General features: G+C 38.5%; 1 protein-coding gene across 1 annotated transcript; it reads left to right on the forward strand.

Annotated features, from left to right (window-relative positions):
• The first annotated feature begins 207 nt into the window (after positions 1–207).
• Positions 208–12,076, forward strand: tmem276b (transmembrane protein 276b). The gene is made up of 4 exons (XM_020632513.3): positions 208–875; positions 5,172–5,285; positions 7,665–7,802; positions 8,009–12,076. The coding sequence occupies exons 1-4, from the start codon at positions 479–481 to the stop codon at positions 8,254–8,256; spliced, it is 897 nt and encodes a 298-aa protein (XP_020488169.1). The 5' UTR covers positions 208–478; the 3' UTR covers positions 8,257–12,076.
• The last annotated feature ends 69 nt before the right edge of the window (positions 12,077–12,145 follow it).

The following is a 12,145-nucleotide window of genomic DNA, read 5'->3' on the forward strand; positions in this document are numbered from 1 at the left end:
AATTGAATACGTTTCTCCCTCTGGTGCACCATTGTTTTTCGTGTTTACCAAACCCAAATTTTGGCCATTCAAGCAGAACAAATCCGCACAGGGCAGCACATTCTGCTCCTCTCCATCCTAAAACAACCTGGAGGAGAGAGCGCGCAACTACATCCCTGCCTCTCTCCCCCCCCCCCCCCCCCCCCTCCTCCTCCTCCTCCTCCTCCTCCTCCTCCTCCTCACAGCGTTGGTCGCCATCCATCCCCTCTCCTCCTGTACCATAACAGATGGTGAGAACAACATAGCATCCACCGGGCACCACAACAATAGACCACAGCATCCAGTCCGGACACCCCTGGCCTTGTACCATCATGCTCCTCGTGCAGGACTGCGCGCGGCATTGAGTGCCGTCGTGATTCATTTCACGCGGTACCACCAACACCACGGCCACGGAGGAACCTTCTTGCGACTGTTTGGGCTCTCCATCGAGCGGGGGAAGATGGCCGCTATGAAAATATTAACAGGCACAGGGCTCTGCTTGGCGTTCTGTGCTCTGGGGCTGCTCGCCATGGCGATTTGCACCGATTATTGGTACGAGACCGACGCGAGGAGGCACCGAGAGAGATGTAAAAACTATGCCAACAAGCGGAACGACCCGGGCTACATATACATTTCGAACCACAACCTGCCCCTCCAGATGCCTCCAAAGAGCCTGGAGAGGAAAGGTAACGGCCCAGATGCTGTGGCTCTCATCCGGGGGAAGCGGCACTTCCTGGCTGCAGCGTCCGCCATGGAGTCTCACTGCAACCGACAGTTTAACTCCACCATCTCCGGGCTGTGGAGAAAATGTCACCGCGAGGGCTTCGACCTGGAGACCGAGGACCTTATTTATAAAGGTAACCACGAGCAGTCTGTCTGACGCCTTGCTGTGTGCAGCAGGCCGTGATGCTCATCGATGAGCTCACACCTATCCTGACAAAAACAAAAAACAAAAAAAAAAGACACACAGGGCCACAGTCTCACTGATTTGCGTTTTATATTTTAAGGTTTTGTCACGAGATCGAGATGCGTTTTACAGGCTTAGTGCTTATGGGTTTTATGGGTTTTGCTGTCCATGGTCCTGAATCAATCTCTTCTGAGTCCCTCTCTTGAGATAATGGCCGGTCTGCTTTTGTATCCATTCCAGGCTATAACAGTTTTAACAACATCTGGAAATGATATATGTCTTATGGATTTGTTTCATTTTTCTCAACATGCAGACCCGATAGATTTAGTTGGATTTATTTTTTGGGCCAAGCCCCATGTAAAGGGCTGCTCTTTCAACAACAAGGAGAAGCCATATTCCAGGCCTCACTCATTTATGCATCACCTGGTCCACACTGAGGTCCTAAAACTGAGCACATACTCAAAGAGGGGAAACACCCTGTGCACAAAACACTGGTTTCTCAAGTTGTGTATTTAATGTCAAAGTAGAATAAGATGAGCCTTATTGTACACCAGTGTAGCTGGGAAAAACAAAGACCAGTGTTCGACATTTTTCTCTGCCCTACACCTGCTCTGAATACAGCTAGAATAATGAATGGTGCTACTTTTTTAAGTTCAACCTCTGAAATCAGCAACTAATGGGCGATATCTATTTGAAATAAACAAAGGTCTACTCTCCAACAGTAAGCAACAGTACAAATATTTCATTTCTACTTTTCAAATATCAAACAGTGTACTGAAGTATAAAAATCTGTTAATGTTCACACAGACAGTAGGCAGAACGACAACAGGGTTGTGTTTTTGACTAGACTTCCAGATTTGAACACATAATGCAATGCCTCTACAACAGCTTTATGAGGCCTGTTTTCTTACCATTACTTGGCATTGTCTCATGTAAACATGTGGAACATGCTTCATGTGTGTGCTTATCCACACCTTGTACTCAAGCCTTTACATGGATAGATGTCTCCAGAATAATATTATGGTCATATGACCAACATGTTTTAAACTACTGTCAGAGTGCGTTGTGCTTTTTCCACTCCATCATAATGAGCTCTGAATAGTCAAAAGGTGCAGACTTTGAATATGGGCTCATTTATAGGCAGGGTTGGTAATTTTCTCCAGATACCCTTTTTAAGATTTTGGTTGAAATTGTCTTTAGGTCCTGACAGAAATTCAAAACTCATGTGCTCTGAAAAAGGAATTAAGAAAATCTGTCATCTCTAGCAGTTGTAAACATGTAAAAACTTCAACCAATGTCTGCCACGAGGTACCAATTTGATGAACCAATCATGCCTCCCTGTTTCACTGCTCGTTCTCTACCCCTTGCATGCATTAGCCCACACTCAAAGCTCGTCACTGATGACAGAGTTTATACTGGGAGTTTGTCATTGGACGTTCTGAGTAGTAAAATAGTCACGTTTAAAAAAAAAAAAAAAAAAAAAATTGTATTATGATAAAGTGTAGTGTTTACTTAACGCTGAATGAGCACCCAGAGGGGAGGGGGTGGTTGTTGACGGAGCACTGAGGGAATGCTACTTTTCAAAATCATGCTAGTTATCGAGAGTTACCAAAGTTACCAACCCTGCCTTTAAGTATAATTGCATTTATTTGCCACATTTTGCAGAATTTGAAGTGATCTGCAAGTGGCTTCTCTGACTTTTAAGTTCATATTTATTCCACTTGACAGTTAAGTTTAGTGCAATATTTTTGTTTGTATCACAGCAATTTGATATAATTTGTTTAAGTTACTTGCACATATAGTTTAAAAGAAAACTTGTCTTAAAGACGTGTTTTTGGAAAGGACTTTGATTATTTTTACAAAAACATTGTAATAGTTTATCAGTTTGGGAAAATGGACCTAGAACTGTTGTTTTTGTCTTGTGCTGTCTTCTGTCATATCAAATGAGATATATAGAAGATAAAAAGTGCACATAACTTGAGAAGTGACATCTTATACAAACTAAAATGGACCCAATTGGGCAGCATAGCAGTAGTGAAAAAGCTTATATCAGAGCTGTAATGGTGCATGCCCATTGTTGGCTACTGAAGTGATTGTGAGTGAGTCTTAAGTATTGAAGCAGGGTGATCACGTTTTGCAACATGAGAGAGACCAACAGTCAATCGCTGACAGGATGTTTCGGGTTGTTTTTTACTCTGAATAATAGTATGTCAGTAATTGTTGTGAAGGTATCGGAAATCCTGGAATTGATAAAAATATGTGATACCAATTCTGAGTTGATGTGTCAAATTCAGAGTTTTGATCACATGCTCCAGATATACACAGCAAGTTTCACTAAATGATGATCTATTAATAGCTTTTTACACTGTGTTGTAAAATGTTCAAATTTTTCACATGATATTTTTGGCATCATGTGTTCCGAAAAACATAATAATACACCATGCAGGTAAGCACCGAAAATCTGATATTTAAATGTATATTTTCAAAGCCACATAGGGGTTTCACTTTTTTTGGTTGATTAGACCTCTGCTTACATTAAAAGGGGAGGGGATATATACTGGGGATGTTTTAAACTCGCCATACTTATTGTACTTATAAGTAATTAAAGGACACTTGTAAAGCTGGACTCAGGCCAAGGCTGATAGCGTAGCCTACATCTGGATTTATTTACAATATTTCAAGAATTCTGTGAAACATATCATTCACTTTGCTGGAGCATCATCATCTCTTCTTTGAATATATCCTGTAGGTCCCTTCTTCTAGAAATATTTCACTATAACATCCATCCATCATCTAAACTGTTTACTTTTAGAGGGTCGCAAGGGGACCGAAGCAGATTTGGCAGAGGCTGGATGATTGTCATTTAATCACGGATCAATCACCTGGATGACATTACATGACACTACCTAAGTTTGTTTCTTTAGACTGCAGCCGGGGCAGGAACCTGGTTTCTGTGCAGTGATAGAGCTGACACTGCAACATGCCGTTGTACTTAACACGCATTTGTCAAAACCAAAACCAAATTTGTACATTAATGTATCAATTGCATCAAGTGAAAACCATATACATTTTTAAAATTGTATATTTCATTAGAAAGAAAGGAATACTTGTCAGTGGGAATGAGCTATTGTTTAGACTCTGATGTTATAATATTGTCAAGCTTAGAGCTAACTTGAGTGGAATCTGATCAAACATATAATGGGTTCTTTCTTGGCACATGTTTATACCTTCCACCAAGTTTCAAAATTACTAAATTTATTTAGATTACTGTAGATAAATAAATACTTCAAAGAACATGACCTTCTTCGCAGAGATAATAACCTAGAATCTGGATCTACCAAACCTGTAGCGAGTATAAGATCTACTGCTAGATAGCCAGCATTTTGTCAGCTTAAGCAATAAAAAAGTTGTTCTACTTTCAGCTTGTTTTGTGTTCAAAGCAGCTTTGTTTGGGGAAAAAAACTCCTATTAAATCAGCAATGCTTTATTAATAAGTCTGTCTTGAAAACATGAAATATTAGGCATGAAATGCCACTCAGATATAAACATCTTTCTTCTTTAATTGTAATGGACACTTCCACAAAGCGCATTCAGATCAAAGCTTTAAAGATCATAAACCCTGCTCTCAAAGAGAATGAGTCTGAAAATCAGTGTTTAACAAATTCGACAAAAGCTTTGACAAAAGTTTGATAATCATATTATCAAACCACTGAACTCAGATAACAAAGAGAAATGTGTGCCGTGATTGAAGCATTTTGTTACAAATATGAAGTACTGAAGAAAAAGCCTAGTTCCTTAAAATATGAGATAAGTACAGTGATGATTTACTTGCTGTGACATGAAGTCAGAGTTTATTGCCTGCATGTTTGTGCTCCCAAAGTTATGAAACTCTTGCCGTATTGGACAGAAAACACATTTTTAATGTAGTTGTATTACACTGACCATCACGTTAATATGAAGGGATTTACTTTTAATAGGAGATTAGTGCTGTTTGCTTAGCCTTTGGTAGAAAAATCCATATTACATATCATTTTCTAATCCCTCTTAATAACACTGTAGAAGTGGTTGGAAACATGAGGTTAATAAGGTCATCTCAGCAAATAGAACTCAGTTAGGATGTGAAATGAATATGAAACTTTTCTACAATGTATATTGTTTTATAAGCTCAAGAGTGGGTCAATGGCTCACCTACATTTCTTATTTAATACCTCTTGTAATTTTTTTCCTTCTCTATTTTTCCTGCCAGGTATCATTCAAAGATGTACCCCAGTCAAGTACCACTACTCTTCCTCCATCCTACCGAAAAATTTACCCGTCAACATCACAAAAACCATACGACAGGATGAGTGGCACGCACTCCGTAAGTTTCAAGTGTTTCTGTCTTCTTAGAGTTGATTGAACCTGTTGGTTTGTCACTGAGTATCTGTCACTTGCCTCTGTTGTGTTCATCCACTTTTATTTTTGCTCAATGTGCTACTTATTTAAACAATTAAAAGCTGCTGTTCACAGTTTTAGCTGGTTATGAAATAGACTTAAATTAATACTGATGCATTTTTATGACCTTCAAAAGCAAACGACAATCAGCATAAAGAAGACCAAGTGATTAACTGAATGCTTCTGAAAAGGCCTTTTTGTTACATTTTCTACAGAGAAGATTCAAAGGGAGTGATACATTTGCCTGTTAAAAGAAAGAAGGATGACATTTTTTGTTAAAAACATAACTAACATTTTCAGACAAAATCAGCAGTGAGATTAAGACTGAAGCTTTTTTCACAGGGGTTGCCACAAACGACACTAACCGAAGGTTCCTAACAGCAGCCTTAAGCTATAAATAATAACATAATAAACAGACAAGCTTGAAAAATAAATGATATACCATCTGATTAATGTCAATACTGAATTCACCTTGTTCAGTCAACATTTTGAATTAGAGAAGCTTTGTCGAACTCTGTTTACTTGATCTAAACATAAGTGTGAGCTTTGGCGATCCCCAGGGCACTATTTTAGGTCCTATCTTATTTCCATTGTGTTTTTCTTCCTGGTAATAATATTCAGAAACATAACTATCCCAGGCATTCTATAGTCCTCTTGGAAATTTAGGTATAGCTAAAAAAAAAAGTTCCATTTCATTCATCATCTCTAAGTCAGTACCTGATCTACAGTTTTTCCACACTGGTGAATTTTACCATAATGACTGCATGTAAGTGTCTAAATTTCTTGAAAGAATGTACCTAGCATTTTTAAGGCACATCTGCCTGTCGCGCCTGAATTTATCACTGACCTCATAAGCCCCTCTCTCCTCCGTCTAAACTCGTGCGGAGAGGTTATCATCAGGTCATCACTATTAGGGAGCTGCTGGCTTTAGATGAGCTTAACTGGGCACATTAGGTCAGACTTGCATTTCTTACTCTATGTCCTTGCTTAGAGAGATTAAAAAAGATAGAATGAAGGCGTTGTTTGACCTTAGATTGCATCAGAAGTGATGATCAGTTTCTGAACTTAATTTTTAATCGTAAATAAAGTGTTGTTGTGAATCTGCTAATATTTTCTGTTTAAGACAGGCTGTAAGATGAATGTAAATGCTATTGTTATTATTTATCCACACCTCTAATATATAATCTTGATTTCTCTTCAGTTTTAGATCTGTTAATGCTATAACTAGTCATTATATCATATCATAATATATATCGTTATATTTTATGGTTTTATTAGAGGAAGTTTTTTCTTAAAAATGTAAGGATGTTTCTGTGAAAGAACTATGGAATTATGCTAACTGTGAAAAACAGACTAACATCTGTTATCAACTTACTGACTAATATATGTACGTTTGTATTATAATAAAAATAATAAGCTTCATATTAAAATAACTTACAAATATTTGGGTTTAAGTGAAGGTTTTGGTTAAGATATGTTCCTATAAATCTTTCTATTTTCCTTTGCCGTTCAGAAAAGTTCAGAAGTATGAAAATGTCTTAAGTTGGGTAATTGGTTACTTTGTTGGATCCATAGACTGTAAATATTAATGGACAAAGCCTGAGTGAAGTCAGCCATCTGTTACTGCAGGGGGCTCCGGGGGCTCATCGGCAGCAGCTGCCATGTTGGAAATGCTGTCTCAGCCTTACTTTCAGTCAACCTAATGACAGGCTGAGAGCTGGAGCTGAGGCGGGTTTTAAGCCTTATGATAAAACATTATGCTTCACCCGCCTGTCATTCATGTCAGCTACACACCTAACTATGGATAACATGTATTGTTCATAAAATCAAAACAGAGCCGTTTAAAAAATGTACAGTGTGTGCCCATGATGACAATAACTAATCAGACCTATTAAGTTTTTTGTACCAGGCTGTAAACATTTTAATTCATGCTGTAAAAACTGTCTTTTTGCCTGTTGTGTGTATATGAATCCTGGATCCAGCCTTAGGCGGACACCTGACAAACTGCAGGGTTTTGAAGTCCTGCATTGGCTTCATTTTTGAAGACTGGAGGTTGCTGCTTGGTTGGATTACATGGCTTCTCTTTGACAAGACAAAAAAAAATTAAATACTTAAGATTGACTTGTTAGTCAAGAACATCTACAGTATGCGTGGTGGATAATGGAGATGCAGATTCTGGCTTTACCTCATTCTTAAATAATTGTTACATTTTTAATGTTAAAAAAAACAATTAACACAACAGTCATGGTTGTTCTGTTGATATGGGGTACATTTTACTTGGTGAGGATTTTGTCTCTGCCTGCAGATCTAAGAAGAATGACGGCCGGCTTCGTGGGAATGGCCGTGTCCATCATTCTCTTCGGCTGGATCATCGGAGTGCTGGGATGCTGCCAGCAGCATGACCTCATGCAATATGTAGCTGGGCTACTCTTTCTCATGGGAGGTACTGTGAGAGCAGAACACATGCATACACAAACATGCAGACATCAGCCAATTTTATAAAATCTCTGTGTTCATTTGGTAACAACTAAGATCATCTTCATTTTGGCATAAGAGTAGTAGATTCCTGTCCTGCAAGACACACAGTACATATTGGAACTTCATAAATTAATCATTTTAAGTCACTGTTTGTCTCCTCCGTTCACACAGGAACATGCTGCATCATCTCCCTGTGCACATGTGTGGCAGGAATCAACTTTGAGTTATCGCGCTACCCCCGCTACATGTATGGCCTACCTGAGGACATTAGCCATGGCTATGGCTGGTCCATGTTTTGTGCCTGGGGAGGCCTGGGCCTCACGTTGCTGGCCGGCTTCCTCTGCACCTTGGCGCCCTCTTTGAGCACACCTGCTCGCACGACAACCCACAAGCCCAGGCAGGAGAATGGAACCGTGTGACAGAGGCGTGGGGAAGCGACTAACCCACAGAACGCACAAAGCACACCCTTCCAACCTTGATGTTTGACTTTGAAACAGTTTTATGTCTGATCACCACTTCACATTACCCTAGACATCGCCATCCCCCCTTCAGTGTTCAGTGTGCCTGAGGAGGAGCAGAGCAACAGAGCAACAACAAACTTCACACACCTGATCTTGGACCTCCGGGAACATATAGAGTGACACCTGCAGTAATGCTCTTATAGCACAAATAAGACTTTTTTGGGGGGTGGGGTTCAGATGTTTGACAGGCTGACTTTATGGCGATCTTGATGTGACTGTTTTCTCTGAAGAGAATTTGTCTTAAAATGGTGCTCTCTTAAACACACACACAAAAACACACACACAAACACACACACACACACACACTAGCAAATGCTTTTCCAGACATGCTCAATTACTCTGAATGAATCATGGGAGCAATCCTCCAAAAGAAACAAACACACAAAACATCAGGCCAGAGCATCTTGTCAGCATTCCTCTTTCAGTCAAGTGATGTGTGCTGTGTTATTGTTCCTGATGAAAAAAAAAAATCTGGCATTGACAGCCCGTTGCTATCTTGTGTGTAGCACACTAACTGATGTGAAATATGAGCCCCGGGGGGATCGTCTGCAACCTCTGCAGAGCACCAAGTGCATCAAGCAGCGTGGTCAGTATACGATAAAATACAAAGTCAATTTGCATTGAAAAGCAAAACCTTCTTTAAAGATTCTATATGTATAAATGCATCTCTGTGTAGATCCAGATCATTGTTTGTGTGAAGTAGATTTTGAATAAGAATGTTTGTTTTCTGTTTGTTCAGAGGTGAGGATGGCTGAAAGTGTGGAGAGGAAATAGTTATAGGATGATGCTAGCAGCATGAATCCATTACTGGGTTCAGCAACATGAAGGTATTTTGTGGCACCGATCTGATAGAGCTGATGCGGGTGTTTGCTGACAACTAAATCATAATCTGACCAGAGCAAAATAGCACAAATCAAACTGTGGAGAAGGATGTCATTTGCTCCCTTTCTATCCTTATGGGATCTGCCTTTTTTAGTGTAATATTCTGAAAAGAAGCGAGTTAAGCAATTTTTAAAAGAAAAAAAAAGCACAAGCTGAGGTCCAAATCCTCATCTGCAGAAAAGGAAATTAATAATGTCAAACAATGACCGAAGAGTCATGAGGTCTCAACTTAAATCTGGATTAGAGAGCTACTGACAAAATAAAAGTGGCAGAATTTGGGGGATGATTTAAATGATTGAGATCATTGTCCTTCAGTGTATGTCGAGAAGCCTTTCTCTCTTATGAGTGTTCCAAATTAAGATGGATGTTTGTGTTATGGTGCAAAATTGAAAAAAAAAGAAGTTAAAAATTAGCTGAAAACATTTAACATATTTGATTTAAAAGTTGAATATTAAGAATGTGGCATCCCAAATCCACAGTTTCATTGATGTGTGCAACAGATGTTGTGTCATCTCTTGACCAGTAGTTAAGTACTGGTTACTTAATTCCCTTTACATTGAGGAATAGGGAGTATTATGTAGTATGAGATAGGACCATGGGAATTATTCAAATGTTCTCTTCTTCAATCATAGGATTAAAAATACCTCAAAATCTGATGTGGAACAAGCACAAATAGTTCTTTTGAGAGGTTGTTGAAAACAGTGTATTAAAAATTTGAAACCTAAATGTTGAGAGGATTTGCATTTTACTATATAGTTGGTCAAATTCCCTTAAGACTTCTTGGCAACCTATGCTATCGCTAACTTTTGAGCTCTGACTGATCAGTGGATGTCATGATATCGAAGGTGGAAATTAGGTGGTTTAAGATTCAGTAAGCACACATTTGTTTGCTGTAGAAGAAGAAGAATACATGATGGATTTTGATTTGAGATTACAAAGAAATGCATTTTTTTGGGATAGATTTGGCCTTTCAATGTGGAAAACCTGCACAATATGATGTGATCTTAAAGGGTTAAAAAAGGGCATTTTCCATTTCCCTTTGACTTTGATTGTCGTGTGTTAATACAGGGGGAGTGACAATGGAAAGTTTACTTCAGTAGGATCTAACCTGTGTTGGACAGTAATGTGCAAACATTATTGCATTTATATTTTGAGAAACAACAAAATAGTGAATTAAAATACACTACTTATTACTCAGAAGTACATCTGTGATATAAAATTAGAAGCTCAATTTTAAATCAGCGCTGGATCCATGTGTGAAACACTCCTTGAAATGTGTATAAGTAGAAACATAAGTTGTTGTGTCCGAATGGGTCGTGTCCAATCAGAGTGTAGCTGGTATGACAGTGGTTTAATTGATAGAAAAAGAGAAATGATTCATGTGGTTACACTTAAGGATGAAAATAACTTGCATCAGCCAATTTTCTGTTAGTTCCTCCCACTCATCAATACATTTAGTTTTTCAATTTTAAAGCTAACTGCAATTTCATGATCAAAGAATATAACAGCCATGTGTGAAAAAACGTTTTTATAAATGTCAATGCTGGAGATGAGTCATGAGATATTCTATCAGCTACGTCGTATAATTTCTTTACAAAAAAAAAAAAAAGGTGTTATAATATGTATTGACAACACTGTGTGTGATGTTCAGTCTTTTCACCATCACCATCGACCTCCTCAGGAGGTTTACCACTTAACAGAAGTCGAGGAAAATAACTGAGGCATGATTGAAAACTGTATCTTCAGTGTCTTGTTGAATCTTTGCACTTTGCTGGGTCTCATAAAAGTCTGTGAACCTGAAGTTTGAGCAGGTGAAGTTTTACATTTTACGTTTGCAAGGTCACTAAAGGGGAGCAAAAGATGACCAGAGCATGTAATAAGCACCCAGTTGTGTCTTTTACAAACGGTTTGGGTCAATACTATGTTGTGTGTTTAGGGAAAGTCGGCCTCGGCTCATTTTGTGAAAATGTTTATGCCAGGATCAAGGACATACCATAAATATGATATTATTTATATCTATGGTTAGTTCACAGACTCTGAGTCGATGTGTTCTCTAATGTTCTGAGAATCACAGAATGCTGTGTGGTGTTTTAGTTTGATGAAGTTTTAAGTTTAAAACCCAAACTGATGCACAGTAATATAAGTACTACTGATGCAGGAAGCTGTAATGTATAAGTACATGGTGCAAATATTCTTTGTTGTTAGGACTGGGGGCACAATTCTACACAACTATTACAAGTGTTTTGTGTATCATAGGAGGGAAAGTCTGACTTTTTCCAGTACTGTTGTGCCACCACAGAAAGTATTACAAGCAAAAATTTAAAAAGCACATATTTCCAACCCCATATCTCAAATACTCCAAACCAACAACAGGAGAAGAATTCTGAACTAAGATTTGTTATTGATTGATTGAATTGAGTTCCACTAGAGAAGCACAGTAGCACACAGTAGCAGGATTTACAGACCGTTAAGAATAATGTACTTTACAAATCAACTGAGGTCAACACAGTGTAACCATGTATTTTCAATTGCTGTAAAATCCCCCACAAGTGGCGACTTCCCGTGTTACACGAGGAGCTTAGAAATGTACTCTGTGCAATGAGAGGTGCCCAGTGAAAAAACGCCACCATTTCAAGTGGCACATGTTTCAGTAGCACAGCTATTATTTTCTACAAGTCATTTATACTGGTTCAATCCACTGCAGATGTTATGTGGGGACTATAAAGACATTACTGTCTTGCATGATCTCATTACAGTTAGTTTCTTTCAATATATAAAAACTTGTGTCCATTTTTAATTTATTTATTTTAATGAAATAAAAATACGTAATTACTAATGTCTTGTTGCTTTTAGTGTTACCAGATGTGAGTTCTTCTTCTCCAAATATGGAAAAAGAAGCACTTAT

This window comes from Labrus bergylta, chromosome 3, assembly GCF_963930695.1.
Source record: "Labrus bergylta chromosome 3, fLabBer1.1, whole genome shotgun sequence".
NCBI classification, from domain to species: domain Eukaryota; kingdom Metazoa; phylum Chordata; class Actinopteri; order Labriformes; family Labridae; genus Labrus; species Labrus bergylta.

What these genes read in the sequence shown, in the direction of transcription:
- tmem276b (XM_020632513.3), top strand. Translation starts at nt 479, where the DNA reads ATGGCCGCTATGAAAATATTAACAGGCACAGGGCTCTGCTTGGCGTTC. An exon ending in CGAGGACCTTATTTATAAAG is followed by an intron (nt 876 to 5,171) that starts GTAACCACGAGC and finishes TTTTCCTGCCAG; the next exon opens with GTATCATTCAAAGATGTACC. An exon ending in GGATGAGTGGCACGCACTCC is followed by an intron (nt 5,286 to 7,664) that starts GTAAGTTTCAAG and finishes CTCTGCCTGCAG; the next exon opens with ATCTAAGAAGAATGACGGCC.